The following is a 19,232-nucleotide window of genomic DNA, read 5'->3' on the forward strand; positions in this document are numbered from 1 at the left end:
TTGTCACAGGATCTCTGAATACCTAAACATATGCTCCTGTCTCATTCGTAATGTGTTCCTCTGCATGTGACTGTGTCCTTAGAACTTTGTCACCAAGTCTGGGTCTGTGTAATATCTGTTTCTACTTGCTTGTAGGTCTCTGGACCTGTGTGTCTCTGTTCTCCTCTCATCCCCGACCCCATATCTACAAGTTAGCATGTCAGTGTGTCTCTGTGTTTCTACTTCTCTGTCTTTGGTGTCTTGGACTATGGTCTTGACTCATGTCTCTCTGGTTACCTCTGCGTTCCTGTGTCTCTATGTATCACCATGTGTATTGATCCCCTCTGCTCCTGTGCCTGGATCTCTGGGCATATCTATCTCTTAGTTTTTATATTGTTATGTTTCAGTATTTTCACAATAGTCACTGTATGCCTGTCCCTGAGTGATCTTGTGTTTTTCTACCTGCCTCTCTGTTACAAGGAAAGTACCCCCAAATGGACCTCAACATGGGAATGCATAGGTCTAGCAAGAGAACATCCATTTCTCTGGATGTATGTTCCTGATGCTGTCACTCTGGCTCCCTGTCCCCCTCTTTGTGTACATATGTTTCCCTGTGTCTATTCTCTTAGTTTTCAGAAACTTGTGTCTTATGTTTCTGAAAGTCTCTATCACACTGTTTCCCCATCCATGTCTGTGTTGTTGTTGGTGGTGTCTTACTTTGTGTAATCCTGTGTCTCTGGTTGTATGTACATGTGTGTGTCTACTCCTGTGCCATTGGTTCCTTTTTTGTTTGTTCATTTATTTGTTCAGCAAATATTTACTAAGCACCCATTATACCAGGCACTGAGGATACATACAGAGATGATTCAGAAAATGTCCTTGCCCTTAAACAGTTCACAGTCTAAGTCAGGGATCTAGATGAGTAAACAGGTAATTACTACATAGTATGATAAACACTGTGAGCTTGTATGGAATGGGTTGAGCTATGGGAACACAGATGGGGACTGAACTCAATCAAGGAGAGGGGTCAGGGAAATCCTTCTAGAGAAGATGACAACTAAGATTTGAAAGATGTATAAAATCTACCTACATGAAGCTAAGGAATGGAGTCTCATGCAGAAGGAAAAACACATGCAAAGGCCCAATGGTGGGAGAGAGCATGGCTTGTCAGGGGAATTATAAGAGCCTTAAATATGCCATGGGAGTCAGAGAAGGTTGTGAGTAGGGCCATAGACTTGGTCAGTTTTTTGTTTTAAGAAAGTTATTTCTAAAGATGGTGTAGAGTATGGATTGAAGAGAATAGAGACTGGACACAGGAAGAACTGTGAGGAGGAAGGAGTCCCTAAGTCTCTATGTACAAAAGTGTGCATGTCTGTTTGTATTTGTATGTCCTTGTATATGTGTCACTTAGTGCATGAGTGAGTGTGTGTTTCCCTGCATGTGTCTTTATTTTCCTCAGTTATTGTTCCTGGCTCACTCCAGGAATGAAGAGGCCCTGGCCTTTGGGTTTCCTAAACTCAGGTCTCCTGGTTCTAGGGTTCAGGGGTCATCAGAGGACATAGGCAAGGTAGGGGTGGCCCAGCAGCTGGTGTACATGAGAGCGATTCACCATCCAGCAGGAAGCCCAGCGGGGCCGCAGCCTTGGTGAGTCCTTTAGCAGCTTCTTGCCTAGAACCACAGGCACATCTGGGCCTTGACGTCTCCGCAGGCATGGCCCTGCAGACCCTGCTATCAGCTGGATGTCTGCATGCTGGAACTGCCCTGAGGGAGAAGATGCAGCACCAGTCAGGGTGGCAACCTGAGTCCCCACTGAGAACTCTGAGAGGAACCTAAAGTAGGAAATCTAGGAGGAAAAGTAGAAAGAATGAGGGGCAGCAAAGGCCAGGAGGAGGAAAGAGGCTGGGCATTGTGGAAAATGTGGAGGAGCCAAATGGGACAACAGTATATTATGGAAGCAGTGTATGAAGATTGATGAGATGGCAGCAGAAAGGGGACAGTTAGGTTTGGAGACAATGACAGGGCATATTGGAAGCAAGGACAGTAGAGGATTGGGGAAGACCAGAGGAAGTAAGAATATCTGCTCAACCCACCATCATTGCCCAAACTCTTTAGTGTGGGTCTTTGCTCAGGTTCTGCCAATGTCTGCTGACCTACAGTCTGACTTCTTGCATTCTCCCTTCACAGAAGCCTCCAGAAGGATCTTCTTTATGCCTTTTTCACTGCATCTTTCTCCTATAGCTTCATGACTCCCCATTGTCTTCAGTATAAATCCAAATTCCTTGTCTGGGCATTCTGCTCTGACCACTCCAGCTCCATCTCCTCTAACCTCCATTCCTTCCCTCTATCACTTTTTATCAGTCTTCCAGACTGTGGGTCTTTTGCCTCCATGAGATTTTTCTTGAGCTGTAAGGCTGGGTGAGGTGCCCTACCCTGGGTTCCTCCACAGTCCTAGGATGCTTTACATCTAGCACTGATAGCTCCTGAGATCACTGTCCACATATGAGCCTGTCTTCTACTCTGGCCAGCAACTCCCCAAGGGCAGGCCTTGGTTCTGATTCCTCTTTGTGGTTGTGGGTGGGGAGCAGGATGCTGGGTGCTCACTAGCCTTTCAACCTGGAAGAGTCTCTCTTGGGATTGGTGTACTCCCTGGCCCCTCTCACCCTCAGAAGCACTTACCCAGCAGGCCATGGGCCAAGGGGCTAAGGCCTGAGCCATTGACCACATAGAACCCAAGGTGGGGTAGTTGCATGGCACTGGGGTGCCTGTAGCGGTGCCGGAGGACTAGGAACTCGAGGTGGGACCCAAGGCGGAGGGTGAGGTGGGCTGCAGCAGCCACATGGAGCTCCATGTGGCTCCTTTTCAGTAGGGCAGGTTGGTCCCAGGACAGAAACAAGGTTTTCTCGCCTCGCACAGATATGGAACTACGGGTGATGTTGACAGTGTAGGCCCGGGGTTTGTCTGTGGTGACTGTGATGATCTGGAAGTAGGTGCGGATCCGGTTCTTGTGGCCTGGCCTTGGTGGTGCCCCAAGCAGCTGTCCATGCACATGCAACCCTGGAGGGGGAAGAGTCCGTGTATGGAGCATGGGCTTTCACAATGTAATTTATTTGGTCACCCACAGCACAGACAGGATGAGGTACTGGGGGCCAGGGTGCAGATTTGTGGTTAGAGAGCTAGCTCCTGGGGAAAATGAATCTACCATAGCCCATCCAGCTGCTCCTTCCTGTACAATGTATGGACATAAATGTAGGTATGCACATGCTCACTCCAGTAGGGCTGTTTACATGCATGTGTTTGCTTCCGAGTGTGTACATTTACATAATTGGTTGTTTACATGGGTATTTCTGGGCCTATCAGTGTATGTACATATTTGGAGAAGGTGCTATATTAGAGTGTGCATTTTTGGTTGTGTTTTATGTCTCTGGATATGTTGGTGTTATATGTCTTGATAAATAGTTTATGTTGTGTGCGCCTGGTTGTGTGCTGGCAGATATTGATGTGTATCTGATAGTGTCAATGTGCCTGCATCTGGGCGTGTCATGGTGAGTACTTGTGTGTACTGATGTATTTCATATGTGTACAGTAGCAGAGTATGTGTGCCTGTGTGTGTTGAATTCTTGAGTATTGGGGTGAATCTGGGATATCAGTGTGTATTGATGTATGTATCATTGTATGTATTTGGGCATGTTTTATATGTCAATGTGAATCCGGGTATATATTTGTATGTTACTGTGTATGAGTGTGGAGAGTGTCAAAATATGTGTGTCTTGGTATGTATTTGTGTGAGTTCACTATGTTCCCTGGTATGTGTATATGTATCTGTGAGTGTATAGGTGTTTGAGTGTATTCATGTGTATTTTCATGTGTCTTGATTATTTACTTGTGATTAGTGAGGTACATTGCTGTGTATTTCTTTTAGTCCAAAGATGTCTGGGGGTGTTGACATGAGTATATCTGGCTGTGGTGTTACATGGGGTGGAGTCCTTGGGGCTCTCACCTGCCTTTGGGTCATCTATAAGGGGCTCTAACCTGACTTTGGATCATCTGCTAGGGGTGCTAACCTGCTTTGGGGTCATCTATGAGCTGTAGCAGGTCTCCTGGACGCCCATCCACTGTGAAGCAGATTCTCTCCTCTGAGTGTGGGATGTGGATCACAAAGTGGGGGTCACCATCCACTGCAAGGCAGGAGATGAAACTCTGAAGTTATGGCCCTAGAAGTAATGGAAGGGGAGGAAAGGGCAGGGGAGAGGAGGGGAATGTAGGAGGCCACGTCTATTTTCCAAGAGAGAGCCCAGCCCCAGTTTTGGTGCACAAGCTATCCTATACTCAAACAGTATAGTGATGGTGGTTGGCTTACCTGAGGATGAAAAGGTAAAGATGTTTGGTAATATGCCTGCAAAGGAGAGGGGGATTGTTTTAGTAAGGGACTGCTCTATCACATTCCTAGAAACTCTGGGACACCCTGGCCTCTTAGTCAACTTCTTCCAGATACCAGATACAGGCCAAATTCCTGAGCTCAGCACTGAAGTCTTTTGAAATCTAGCCCCTGCTTAGCTCTCCAGTTTTCTCTCTATGCTCCAGCCCAACTATTCTTATGAGTGCCTTGCCTTCTCTTGCTGGTGACCCTTTGCTTCTGTTTTCCTGCCACCTGGAATGTTTTCTTTAAAAATTTTTTTATTGATTGATTAATTTTTTTACAGAGAGAAATACTGATTTTTTGTTCCACTTGTTTATGCATTCATTGTTTGATTCTTGTATGTGCCCTGACCAGGGATGGAACCCCACAACCTTGGCTTATTGGGATGATGCTCTAACCAGCTAAGCTACCAAGCCATGACCTGTTTTCTTCTCCTTATCAACCTAGGACCAATTTCTAGTTATCTGGCCAGGTCAACTCGCATGCTATTTTCTCTTACTCTCTGCCTGTGGTAGGTAGAATTCTAAGATGGCACCTAAGATTCCTCAGTGTACACATCTTGTAAAATCTCCAGGACTGTGATATGATGAGATATCACTCCCACAAATAAGTTATATTATGTGGCGACCTTAAAATAGGGAGATTATTCAGGTGGGCCTAACCTAATCACATGAGCCCTTTAAATCCAGGTTGGAGAAGTCAGAGAGATTTGAAATGTGAGAAGGATTTGACATGAGAAAGATTTTCCATGGCTGTTTTTATTTTTTAATTTTATTTATGTTGTAATTTTTATTTTATTTACTTTTGTAAGATTTTACTTATTTATTTTTAGAGAGAAGGAAGGGAAAAAGAGAGGGAATGAAACATTGATGTTAAAGAGATAAATGGATTGGTTGCTTCTCACATGCCCCCAACTATGGACCTGTGCTATAACCCAGGCTTGTGCTCTGATGGGTAATTGAACCAGTGACTTTTCAGTTTGCAGGACAGCACTCAATCCATTGAGCTGTACCAGCCAGGGCTCCATAGCTGTTTCTAAAGATGGAGGTGGCTATGTGGCAAGGAATGCAGAAGACCTCTAGGACCTGAAAATCTTCCAGGTGGCCTGTAGAAATTGAGAATGACTTCCAGCTGACAGAAAGCAGCCAGAAATTTCAGTCCTACAAACACAAAGAACTGAATTTTGCCAACAACTTGAATACACATAGAAGATATGTGTATTCTATGTGTATTCAAGTGTGTATTAGTCTGATAGACACCTTTATTTCAGTCTTTTGAGACCCTGAGCAAAGGATACAACTAATAACCTGTGCCCAGACTTCTGATCTACAGAACTGTGAGATAATTAATAGGTATTGCTTGAAGTTCCTGCGTTTGTGGTAATTTGTTATGCAGCAGTGGGAAACTAATATATTGCATTTCCTTTGGACTCACACAATGCCTATGAGAATTCTAACAGAATGGAAATGAAAGCTTAGGGATCTTTGTCAGTGGAGCTCCTTGTTTACCTTTAGCTAGCCCTGCAGAACTTCCTTGAAATTCCATGCTCCTTCCAGCTCCTCCCAGGATCTCTTCAGAATTGCCTTCCCAATGTGGATTTCCTGGCAAGTGAAAAGAAATGAGAGAAATATTTAACACTCTCAGGGAAAATATGCCCTGGACCTACCAAAAGGAATACTTTCTTTTTGACCAGGAGTGTTCTCATTGGCTTCCCAATTTGACCGGCATATTGACAAGACTGGGACCTTATGCTCTCAAGAGCATTAGTCTTTCAAGCTCATTTATGTTCAAAATTCTTCCTTATATCATTGACACATTGACAGATTGATCAATTGATTCCTTAAGGCACTGTTTGGGCATCAGGGATATGGTGGTGAAAGAGGTAGTCAATGGTCTTCGATCTGATGAATATCATATTTTAGTCAGGGAGGAAGATATAAATTAAATAATTACCAATGGTGATAAATGCTAGAAAAAATAATAGAGGAAATGAGGGGATTAACAGATACTTGGCATAGTCTAAGACAGTGAGATAGGTGGAAAGGACATCTGAGCTGAGATCTAAGTAATGAGCTGGAGTGTGAGTGGCAATAGAGAAGATGAGGGTAGTAGGAAGGGAGAAGGGGAAAGTATGTAAGAGAGATTACCAAGCAGAGGGAACAGCTTGAAAAAGGTCCATGAGTGGAGGTGGGAGTGGGAGTAGGGCCCACTGGAGGAACAGAGAAGAGGCCAGTGGGGCTAGAGTTCAGACAGTAAATGGGAGAAGAACAGGTCAGGGAGTTATGTGGCAGAAGAAAGGTGATGAAGGACCTTGTAGGCCATAAATAGGACTTCGGACTTTATTCTAGGTGTGAAGGGAAAATCTTATGGGGTTAAGTAGAGAAGGGAGGCAAAGTAATCTATGTTTTTAAAAGATCTCTTTGCTGCTGTGGGAGAATGGCCAAGAATTTCTCTCAAGAGATAGAGCAGGGGGACCAGTGAGGAGGCTATAACAGTTTTCTAGATGAGACACAATTGTATTCTGTTCTACAATAGTGACACTTGCGGTGGTGAAAAGTGGGTGCATTGGCACATATATTAGAGGTAACATTGTCAGGAATTAAAGATGGATGGGCTATTGGAAGGAGATTGTGGTGAGGGAGAGGAACATGTCAAAAATATCATGCCCAAATTTGTGTCCTTGTGACTTACTGTTATCCCCAACTGGTTCTAATCCTGCCCTATAAGGTCACCCAGGAAATGTCACTCCTCTTAGGAAAGCATAATAGTGGAGTGGTGAAGCACACTCAGTCTGGGACCAGACTATGTAAATTCAAATCTCTTACTAGCTCTGTGACATGGAGCAAGTTACTTTACCTCTCTGTGCTTTAGTTTTCACATGTGTAAAATGCAGGTACTAATAGTTTCCTGTGAGGATTTAATGGGGGACTAAAGTTGAGCAGTAGATGCACATAGAAAGAGCTAAAAAATGTTGTGTTATTTCATAGTCTTTGGAAAATTTAAAGATAACTGTCATCATCATCTCTAGTTTTTGTATGCCTGTCATTAAACAGTGGTTTTCACAAAGTACAAAAGAACCAACCAAACTTGCCTTGACTAGTGATGCTCCCATTTATAACTTCTTATTCCTCCCATGCTTGGGAAGCATGACCAGTTTTCTTCCCCAAAAAGGCAAATGTCAAAGCCACAGATTGGCCAGGTTGTTTCTATTCAGCCTCCCCAGTCTTAATATCCCTTCTCTCCCAGGGCCTCTAATTCTTTGCCTATGTATTGAGGCTCAGAGAAGTTAAATAGCTAGTTCAAAGTTTCAAAGCAAGCAAGCAAGCAGCTGTACTATCATTGGCATCTGCATAGGTCTTGCACACTCCAAGTTCCTGGCACTGTCTATTTATACATCCCCCTCATGTCTTGCCCTCTTACCCATAGCACTCACCATTTTCATCAGGAGTGGGGAAAGTATAAAAAGCCGGTGGGTTTAAGGATTCCACAAACTTGGACTTCATCATTGACTCAGACAGCAGCTCCTCAGGAAGAATAAGCAGGCCGCCTGCCTCAGGGAGGGTGCTAGAAGGCAGCAAGACTGGCAGGTTTGGGGGGATGACTTCTGGCATAGGCCTAGAGCTGTTGGGTAGACCCATTGTTGGCACTCCTGACACAGATGGTCTCAGAATTTCTCTTGTGCTTTGGGGCCCTGGGAGTAGGTCATACTTATGCCAGAGCCTTCCAGGGGGCAGCAGAGAGGGTAGGGTGGGATGAAAAGGAGTAGGAAGGGGTTCTCTGAGGACAGATGTCATATTACTGCTGGAAATTGTGGGATTTGATATTGTGCTTGGGACTGTGCTGACGCTCTGAGGAGGTGGCGGTCTGGGTCTAGTGGGTCTGGAGGGTAATGGGGTTTTGGATTTATTGGGGACTGGTGTCTTAGCTTTAGAAAGTGATAAGCTTGGGGAAGTTGGATGAGGTGAGACAATAGGTTTAAGAGGTAATAGGAATTTAGGGGTCTTGGGTAAGAGGATTCCAGGTCTAGGGTGTGACAGGTTGTTTGGTGTCTTGGGAGCAGGAACCCTTACTCTGGAGTGTGGTAGGTATTTGGGGATCTGAAGTGTGGAGACTCTAGGCCTGGGCCATGGCAGATTTTTGGGTGACTGTGATGTGAGTACCCCAGGCTGTGGGTGTGATGTAGCATCCATTTTAGTTTGTGATGGAGCACCAGGTCTGGAATTCAGTGGAGTGACATGTTTTATAGTGCCAACTTTGGGCCAGGATGGAGTGCCAGGACTCAGAGGTGGAACTTGTGTCTCATAAATGGGTAATAGGGACCCAGGATTCTGGTGTGATGGAGTACTAGGCTTCAGAAGCAATGAGTCACCAGAATTTGAGGGAACAAAGGCAGCAGGTTTTGTCCTGAAAGTTGGCTGAGTCAAGGTGCCAGAATCGTGTTGTGCTGGAATTTTGGGCCTTGGGTGTGCTGGCGTGGATAGGGTACTAGGGATATGACCCAGTGGTTCCAACTCCTTGTAAGTGGCCATCTTCTTTGTAGAGGCAGGAGTAGTTGAGGATAAGTAAAACTTTGGGTTCACAAGCCTTGATTTGGGAGAGACCTTGGGCACCAAGGTTGGCTGGGCTGTGCTTATCCCTAAACCATGCCTGCTGGTGGATGAAGGTGTGATGGTGTCTAGTCCAGCTGTGGTGGAAGTCTGTCTCCTGGCCTCCTCACTGACATCCTTGGGCTGCACCATGACCAGTGAAGTCAGAGGTGTGACAAAGTTGTATTCAAGGGACAGGTTGAGGACTTTGGCGGCCAACAAGTGGCGTGTGGTGGTGTCATGGGCTCGGAAGCGAGCCTCTAGGAGTTCTCCAATGGTGATGTAGGCCCAGAGGCGGCGGATGAAGTGGGCTATATTGGGGGCTGGGTCACCTGGGCAACCAAAGGCCTTTGGGTTGCTATTCTTGGCTACTTCACTATGACGGGCCACAAGAAGCTGACCTTTGGGGCCATGGGCTGCCAGGTGGATGCCCAGTTCTTGCTGACCTGGCTGTACCAGGCCTGCCACCACCAGCTCTGAGCCACCAAAGTAGTTGGGGAAAAGGGCCCAAGGAGAGGCCCCAACCAAGCCGCCCAGGTAGTCCAAACGCACGTCTGCCAGCAGAGGCATAGAGATCTCCTCATAGAGGCCTTCCAGCTGTAGGTCTGCATCAGTATCCTCATATATGCGCCGGGCTACTCCTCGGTTCTCCAGGGACAGGCGACGTAGCAGTGGGAAGTCAGCATCATCCCCAAAGGCCAAGCTGAAAAGGGATACTTTGTTGTCCAGTGCCTGACGGACATTGGAGAGGATCACACTTGGAGTCGTCACGCCGGCTGTGGGCTCCCCATCTGTCAAGAAGATGATGAGGGGGATTCTCCCCACACTGGAGCCCCTCCCAGGGTCCTGGTTGCTATGATTCAGCACTGAAGCAGCTGCCAGCAGAGCTCTGTTGATGTCAGTCCCTAATTGGGGAGCAGACTGTGAGACCATTGTTTCCCAGTTACTTTTACCCCCACTGCAGACACACTAGGCATCTCACCAACCTCCCAAGCTCAGGCATATCACCTGATCTTTGCTCAAACTCTTTTTGCTGTTCATCCTTCCCAAGTTCCCATCCCTGCACAAGCTCCCTGAGATCTGAAAATAAAGCCCACATGTTCATGGCTTTTATCACTCCCTATCTCAGGCTGTGCTTTGCCTCTTGCTTTAGGGGGACTGTCTAGTTCTCTAGTCAGATTGGAAGGTCCTCAAGGATAGCACCCCACACCTCCATGCTTCAAAGAAAGAAAGGGCTGAGTTGACAAGAGGTGATGATAGTGGGAAGACAATAATAATTGTCTGAGAGATGACTGATCAAAAGCCAGAATCAGGGCAGCAACTTACTCAAATGCTTGGAAATACGTATCTAGATTATTGATTTTTAAAAGAAAAACTCTGACTTCCAGTCAAGATGGAGGCACAGGCAGATATGCTTTGTATCCTCATACAACTAAAAGAAGGGAAACAACCAATTTAAAAACAAAAACCATGAGAGTTCTAGAGAAGAACATAGGCAGGAAATTTTCAGATATTCCACACAGCAATATTTTCACTGACATGTCCCCTAGAGAAAGGGATATAAAGGAAAGAATAAACAAATGGGACTACATCAAATTAAAAGCTTCTGTACAGCTAAAGAAAACATTAGCAAAATCAAAAGGGAAATATCTGCATGGGAAAATAGATTTGCCAATGATACCTCAGACAAGGGTTCAATCTCCAAAATATATAAAGAACTTATGCAACTCTATGCCAGGAAGACAAATAATCCAATTAAAAATGTACAGAGGCCCTGAATAGACACTTCTCCAAGGAGGACATACAGTGGGCCCATAGACATATGAAAGAATGCTCAGTACCACTGGCCATCAGACAGATGCAAATTAAAACCACAGTGAGATACCACTATACACCAGTCCAAATGGCCATCATTAACAAATCAACATACAACAAGTGCTGATGAGGATGTGGAGAAAGGAGAACCCTAGTGCACTATTGGTGGGAATGCAGACTGTTGCAACCACTGTGGAAAATACTGTGGAATTTCTTCAGAAAACTAAAAATAGAACTGCCTTTTGACCTGGCAATTTCACTGCTGGCATTATACTCTAAGAATCCTGAGACTCCAATGGAAAAGAACATATGTCACTAATGTTCATAGCAGTGTTATTTATAATAGCCAAGTGCCAGAAATAGCCTAAATGCCCATCAGTAAATGAATGGATCAAAAAACTGTTTTACATTTACACAATGGAATACTATGCAGCAGAGAGAAAGAAGGGACTTCTACCGTTTGCTATAGCATGGATGGAACTGGAGAGCATTATGCTAAGTGAAATAAGTCAAGCAGTGAAAGACAAATATCATATGATATTACCTATGGGTGGAACCAAATCAACAAAAAAATGTGAGAAAAATAGAACCAGAGACATGTAAATAAAGAAGAAAGTGACAGTGGCCAGAGGGGAGGAGGGTGGGGGACAATGGGTTAAAGAATGGGAAGAGTAAAGGAATATGTATAAAGGACACATGGACAAAGACAATGGGGTGGGGGAGGATTGAATGGGGAAGGTGGGGCAGGGGAGAGTAATGGAGAAAAAATTAGGACAACTGTAACTGAAAAGCAATTAATACAAAAAATTAAGTTTTGGCCCTGGCTGGTGTAGCTCAGTGGATTGAGTGTGGGCTGTGAACTAAAGGGTTGCTGGTTCAATTCTCAGGCAGGGCACATGCCTGGGTTGCAAGCCAGGTCCCTAGTGGGGGGCATACAAGAGGCAACCACACACTGATATTTCTCTCCTTTTTTTCCTTCCCTTCCCCCCTCTCTAAAAATAAATAAATAAAATATTTTAAAAGAAATTAAGGTAAAAACAAAAAACAAGAACTGCCGGAAAATGTAATTGCACGGAAGTCTAACAACCAAGGAGTTAAAGAAGAAATATTCATCCAGACTGGTAGGAGGGGTGGGAATGGATAGTTGGGGTACAGAGGATACACAGCAAGGCAGCAGACTGGACAGGCAAGGTGGTGGCTGGTAGACTGGGGCGGTCCCATATTCACATGTGAATGAGCCTGGAGGAACAACTGCGGAGCAAGTCAAACTGTGTAATCCAGGGTTCCAGGGTGGGAAACTAAAGCCTCAAAGCCTCTAGTGGTAAAAATCTGTAGGGGGTTTGGTGGCAGGAGAAACTTCCAGCCTCACAGGAGAGTTCGTTGGAGAGACCCATGGGGTCCTAGAATATACTCAGGCTCGGCCACCCAGGAATCAGCACTAGAAGGGCCCAATTTGCTTGTGAGTACTGAGGGAACTAACTGAATGCCAGCTGAGAGATGAGCAAGTAGCATTATTCCCTTTTGGACCCCTCCCCCACATACAGCACCACAACACAGTCACTTGAGTTGCCCCACCCTGATAAACACCTAAGGCTATGACCCTGCCAATGTAACAGGTACCACATGAGAAAGAAATATGGCCCAAATGAAAGAACATATTGAAACTCCAGGAAAAGAACTAAGTGATGAGGAGATAGCCAACCTATCAGATGCAGAGTTCAAAACACTGATAGCGCCTGATTGGTTGCTCACAGAAAGGATTGAGTATGGACACAAAATAGAGAAAGAAGTGAAGGCTATACAGAGTGAAATAAATAAAAATATACAGGGAACCAACAGTGAAGGGAAGGAAACCTGGACTCAAGTCAACAATTTGGAACAGAAGGAAGAAATAAACATTCAACCAGAACAGAATGAAGGAACAAGAATTCAAAAAAAAAATGAGGAAAGGCTTAGGAAACTCCAGGACAACTTTAAATGTTCAAACAGCTGTTTATAGGGTTATCAGAAGGAGAAGAAGAAAGGCAAGCAATTGAGCACTTATTTGAAAAAATATGAAGGAAAAGTTTCCCAATCTGGTAAAGCAAATAGACTTCCAGGAAGTCCAGGAAGCTCATAGAGTCCCAAAGAAGTGAGACCCAAGGAAGCACACACCAAGGCACATCATAATTACCTTAGCCAAGATTAAAGAGGAGTGAATCTTAAAGTCAGCAAGAGAAAAAGAGACAGTTTCCTACAAAGGAGTGCCCATAAGACTATCAGCTGATTTCTTAAAAAAGAAACTTTGCAGGCAAGAAGGGGCTGGAGAGAAGTATTCCAAGTCATGAAAGGCAAGGACTTACATCCAAGATTACTCTATCCAGCAAAGCTATCACTTAGAATGGAAGGACAGATAAAGTGCTTCCCAGACAAGGTCAAGTTAAAGTTCATCATCACCAAGTTCTTGTTATATGAAATGTTAAAGGGACTTATCTAAGAAAAAGAAGATCAGAAATATGAACAGTAAAATGATGACAAACTCACAACTATCAACTGAACCTAAAAAACGAACACACACTAAGCAATCAATTACAACAGGAACAGAATCACATGGAGGGTTATCAGTGGGGAGGAGGGAGGGGAGAATGGGGGAAAAGTTACAGGGAATAAGAAACGTAATTTGTAGGTACAAAATAGACAGGGGGATTAAGACTATTATAGGAAAAGGAGAAGCCAAAGGACTTATATGTAAGAGCCATGGACATGAAGCAAGAGGGGGATGGTGGAGAGGGATAAAGAAGGGGAAAAATTGGACAATTATAATAGCATAATCAATAAAATATACTTAAGAAAAAGAAAAAAATTCTTAGCAAATTCTTCTATGTGCCTCCTCTTTAGGAGGAAACCCTGGTCTAAAGAGAAATGTGCCCTAAATACATATAGAATCAGCTGTGCTTTTTCCACTAGGAAAAGGAACACAAAGGAACATATTTGTATACAATATAAAACTGTTATTCCAGCATTGTGAGAGATGAGCTGGATCACCACAGCCTACCCATTTTGGTGGGAAGGTCTAACACTTACAACCATCAGCTTCCATGTGGCCCAGGTAGTTCTTGGCACTGTGTACATTCTGTGTGGTGGCCTGGATGGAGCCTTCGGCTTTCCAGACACTAACCGAGTCAGAAAAGGAGATGATGTTGAAGTAGTCGTTGGCCTGCAGGTCACCAAGTATCACATTCATGGCCTTTTTAGTCTGTGGAATATGGATAAAGTGAAGGAGGTAGACCAAGACTTGAAGTCTTGCTCAAGACTGAAAGGTTCTTTCTGTAAGGTACTATAGTATGAGAGTCTCTAATTACAGCACTCTGTAAGTCTAGGATTCTCAGGTCAAAATGCTCTATAGGTTCTTTGGCCCAAAGCCCAGAATGGCACTGGCCGATGGTAGCTTCTCGCCACGTGGAGCTATTTAAATGCAAATGTAAGTTGGTTAAAATCAAATAAAAATTTCAAAATTCTGTTTCTTCACTTGCAGTAGCCACATTTTAAGTGGCCAATGGCTATGGTATTGGAAATCTCAGTAATTTAAAACATTTCAATCATCAAGAAAGTTCTATTGGACAGTGGTTGTTTGGAAGATTCAAGCTCTATGCTTTGGGGGAGCTAGGATTCATGTGTCCTATGGTTCCTGGACCCCATGACTCAGGATTTAATGATTCTAGGACACTTAAGTTTTCGAGTTTTATGACTGCAGGTCTTTATGGCTGTCTTTCAATGACTTAGCATGATTGGTTTTCTTCCATCTAATCTGTTCTTTTCCCTCATCCTCTGTTTCTTCCATGCTGGTCTTTTCTCCAGCCCCATATAACCTAGATTCTATTTTGTCTGTACAACTGTGCTCTTGTTGTGTCCTTTAGATAGCAGATCTTCCTGCTTCTCCTTTACTTATTCATGTTTTCACTGTTCTTTCAGTTGCTTCTTCTCTGGGCAGCTGTTCCTTGATTACCTATTCTGACCCCCATGTTCTTCACACCCAGACATTCTTTCCCCAGACTGTTCACTGTCTGTTTTATGTAGAATATTTTCATTCTTCATCCAGATACTGAGCCCTCTGAAAATAGGGCTTAGAATGCTTCTTCCTCCTGGCTCCCTTCTATATGACAGTACTTAGCATAAGGCTAGGCATATAGGAGGTTCGTAAAATAGGCTATAGAGGTTCTAGTATTAGATACCATTTATAGGATACTTCTATGTTCTAGGCACTGTGAAAAACACTTTAGGTATATCAGCTCATTTAATTCCCACAGCAACACAATGAAGAAAATACTAATATTATTCCCATTTTCCAGGTGATGATACTGAGGCTCAGAGTGGTGTGGTGACTTGCTCAAGGTCACATGCTAATCATTGATGGACCAGGGACTCAAATTCATATTTGAAGGTGTTAAATCCAGTGACTTTAAGCACAATGTTATATGTTTAACCCTTTATATTGGTATGGATTCCAGAAACCCTAGGAAGGATACTTGTAGCCTGCCTTTTTCTACATCTTAAACTGACAGAAGATGACTTGAGTGTTTCTAAGTAGATCAGAGTTTTTCCTGCCATAGAATGAATTTAGGAAAGGTCACAAATTCTGGGGTACGGAGCTGAGCATCATATTATTGTTTCTATTGAGAAGGTTAAGTCATAGAAGATGGCCTTTCCTGAGACCCTCCTGTTAACCAGGGACAGAATATGTTTTTAGGATAATGTTGTTTAATCTCCTATTGTTTTGAGATTTTCTGCTATCTTTCTGTTATTTATTTCTAGGTTAATTTTATTTGGTTTGTGAACATACTTTATATGATTTATTCTTTTAAGTTTTTTAAAATGTGTTTTATAATCCACAATATAGTCTATTTCAGCAAATGTTCCATGTCAGCTTGAGAGGAATGTATAGTGTGCTGTTGTTGAATGGAGTATTTTGTAGATTCAATTAAATCCAATTGATTGATGGTGCTATTCAGTTCAACTATATCTTTACTGACTTTCTGCCTGTTGGAACTGTCCAGTATGATAGAAGAAAGTTAAAGTCTCTAACTATTAGAGTGGATTTACCGATTTATTCTTGCCTCGTGTATTCTTTTTTAATCCTCACCCAAGGACTTTTTTCATTGCTTTTTTAGGGAGAGGAAAGGGGAGAAATAAACATTGATGTGAGAGAGAAGCATCAATTGTTTGCTTCCACATGCACCTGGACTGGGGATTGCATGTGCCCAGACCGCAGATCTTATGGGTCTAGATTGGGGACCAAACCTGCAACCTAGGTATGTGCCCTAACTTGGAATCAAATCCGCAACATTTGGTTACAGGATGACACTCCAACCAACTGAGCTACACTGGCCAGGGTTGTCTCATATATTTTTACACTCTATTGTTATGTACAGACACATAAAGAATTACTATGTTTTCCTGGATAATTGACCTTTTTTATTATTATATGTCCTCTACAAGTTCTCCTCAGCTTTCTTCCTTTATATCACCTTAGAAGAAATGGGAACGCTAGAAAGATTTGGAGTTGGGTATATCCTTTCCTCAACAGGAAAGCTAAAGGGAGACAGTTTTAAATATTTAACTTCCCCAAGTTTGGGTACTTTTTGGTAAAACAGAAGTCAGTTAGCTTTAGGCACCATGGGCTTTGTGGTTCAAACTTCAAGTTATACAGGCTATACTGTCCTAGAACTGTTGAATATTATACTTGTAGAGTCCCAGAGTACTATGGTTATAAATACTGCTTCCATAACATTAAGTATTTGACTGAGGCTCTAAAGTCAAAATATTTTAGGCCTAGGCCTCAGTTTCAAGGGAGCACTGATAAATGGGCTACAATATTAAATGTAGATGGACATGGGAGTCCATGATTTCTAAGCGTATAATGCTAATACACTGTATTTTTCTGGCTTTGAAGTAAAAACCAAAAACCTGTGGCCCTGAAAATGTTCAGAGTCTAAAATGACTAAGGTTTTATTTATTTTTTGACTCAGGTGTTATGATACCAGAGTACCCTAGCTCAGTGATTATCAACTGGTGTGCCTCAAGAATTTTTAAAACATGTAATACCTAACTAGTCAGTAGCATGGACTTCTTTTTCCTTAGACTATCAAATAAGAAAAATGAAAACAACCAGCACAATAATAGTTGTCCACTGTAAAAGAATCAAAATTATACCTATTTCTTGTCATACTGACAAAAAATATATTGTTGGTGTCCCACACAATTTTAGTAATTAGTGTGTCATCAGATTAAAAAGACTGAAAATTGCTGCTCTACTGCAAACATTCTATGATTCGGGTATCTTTTGAGCCGAGGCAGTTTGTGATACAGGGTCTCAATGGTTTCAGGCCCTATAGTCCAATGTTTCAAAGTTTCTCACATTCTGTGGCTGCAGATCTACGTGGCTCCAAATATGTAAGGTACCAGGACTGTAACATAGGCCCATGCATAGAAGATCCAAGGGGGAGAAATGATAGGGTCTATGGCCCCAGGAAACCAATGTTTCAGCAATGTCTGCGTGCTAAGATTCAAAAAGAGGAGGTAGGGAAGGTCCCGGGTTTCTCATTACCTGCTTCATCTTGGTACCAAACATGGAGCCGCTCACGTCAATAACGAACACCACGTTTTTCTCAACAGGTGGAAGGCCTCTGGGGGCAAAGTAATGAATAAAATAGCCGTCGTAAATCTGGACAAAAGAAGTGAAACCACAAGAACTGTGAAAGCTGGTCTAAACCAGGTCCCCTCTTATTCTCCCACACAACAAACGGCTCTTTTCCTTCCTAGGCCTTATCACTGTTTCTAGTTAGACAGGCATTTGTGCGATTGTTTCTTCCATGTCCGTCTCCTCCACCAGAACTGTGTCTCTTCTGTTCAGACTGTCAGTCTAGGACCTGCCCCAGAGCTGTGGAGACTGGCTTGGGGCCCAAGGCTCCAAGGAGCAGGATCTCTGTAATATGTGAGTTCCTGTCCATGAGAGCTGGGCTTACACAGTCCAGGGGCCCCTAGGGACATTTTGCCTGGGCTCCAGGAACTGTAACTATTGTTTTAACCTCCCTCTATAGAGTGAGCCTGGGGCCCAGCTCCATTGCTGCCAGGGGCTGGGAATTTGCAGGGCCTCCCTCTCCTCTTCAAACCTCCTTTCTGCTGTTGCTGGGCAGACCAGGGAGGGGAGGAGGGAGCAGAGGCTGAGGGAGCTGTTTGTTCAGAGGGGATTGGTTAGACCAGGTGCAGATGCCTAAGGCTGTGGGGGATGTGATTGGCTGCTGCCCCCTCCTCCTCCTGCGTGTTCCCTCTGCTGAGCCTGGGGGCTGGGGCTGCTGAGGGAAGGAGAGGGGGGAGCTGGGAGGGCCCCCAGGACCAGTGTCAGCTCAGCCTGCAGCTGCATGGGCTTGCTGAGGGTCTGAGCTGCCCAGTAGACTCAAGCTGGCTCTGCCCTGGAACAAACAGCTTCTTGCCCTCTCTGCCACTCAGGCACTCTCTCATCACCAGGCTGGACACACTATCTCCTGCTCTCACGGGGGATCTCAGAGGACTCTGGAGGCCATCTGGGTCCCCCTCCAGCCCAGCCTTTGAATGAGTTGGCAAGGGCCTGTGCGGGCTCTGTCTCTACCTTCTCCTGGCACTCTACAGCAGTTGCCAAAGGCCTGGGTCCACCACCCCGCAACTGCCCAGGCCAGAGGCAGAGGCCAGCAGTCCTTCTCCTCTGTTCCTCCCCTACCTGGGTGAGTGGGAGCCTCCAGGAAAATCACATCCCTGCCTCTCTGTGGGCCCAGGCTTGCCAGTGGCCCCACACCTCACATCCTGTAGGTAGGAGGCATGACCCATGTCCCCACCCTCTCACACTGGCCTCAGCTGTCATGCCCTCCTACTCTCAGAAGTGTCTACTTCCCTTCCTCTTGAGGACAATGAAGGCCACCAGGCCATGTTCCTTGGTCTGGCCACCCTACCCTTGCTCGGGTCCCGTACCTCTTCTCTCTGCTGAAAGACGAAAGGGCCCCATGTACCCCTAGCCTCCAGCACCTTCTCCACCAGTCGGGCCCTGCCCTCCAGCCCAGCCCACAAACCACACAAGGTCTTCTTTAGAATATAAGCATGGGGTGTCTTTTCCAACCACTAACACAAAGCCCATTGATCCCAATCCCGCCCCAACTTCAAGCCAGCTTCTCTCCTCCCTGTAGCATGCCATGGTGATGAGGTTGGCACCTTCAAGGCCCTTCTAATCTCCACTCCTCTTTCCACAACAGACTGCGTCCCACCTCCGCCACACAGTGACCCTTTCCTCCCTGAAGGCAACAATGACTAGTCGGTTTGCAAACTCAGTGGGTCTGTTTCAGTTCTCATGGAACTGCACCACCCTGACGCATTTCACAATGGACTATTACTTCTGCTTTCTTCACGAACCTTTTCCCCTGCGATTGGGA

General features: G+C 44.5%; 1 protein-coding gene across 1 annotated transcript in view; it reads right to left on the minus strand.

The window, feature by feature from the left end:
* Positions 1-1,528: 1,528 nt before the first annotated feature.
* ITIH6 (inter-alpha-trypsin inhibitor heavy chain family member 6) overlaps positions 1,529-19,232 on the minus strand; it is a 31,946-nt gene continuing 14,242 nt past the window's right edge. The window contains exons 6-13 of the mRNA XM_053667685.1: positions 17,381-17,497; positions 13,861-14,032; positions 7,830-9,887; positions 5,905-5,997; positions 4,337-4,372; positions 4,041-4,154; positions 2,656-3,033; positions 1,529-1,740 (exon numbers count right to left, since the gene is read on the minus strand). Coding sequence (XP_053523660.1) covers positions 1,529-1,740; positions 2,656-3,033; positions 4,041-4,154; positions 4,337-4,372; positions 5,905-5,997; positions 7,830-9,887; positions 13,861-14,032; positions 17,381-17,497 — 3,180 coding nt within the window. The remainder of the gene's footprint in view (positions 1,741-2,655; positions 3,034-4,040; positions 4,155-4,336; positions 4,373-5,904; positions 5,998-7,829; positions 9,888-13,860; positions 14,033-17,380; positions 17,498-19,232) is intronic.

The sequence above is a fragment of the Artibeus jamaicensis genome, unplaced genomic scaffold (genome assembly GCF_021234435.1).
Source record: "Artibeus jamaicensis isolate MK-2021 breed Jamaican fruit bat unplaced genomic scaffold, CSHL_Jam_final contig_1410, whole genome shotgun sequence".
In the NCBI taxonomy this organism is placed as follows: Eukaryota; Metazoa; Chordata; class Mammalia; order Chiroptera; family Phyllostomidae; genus Artibeus; species Artibeus jamaicensis.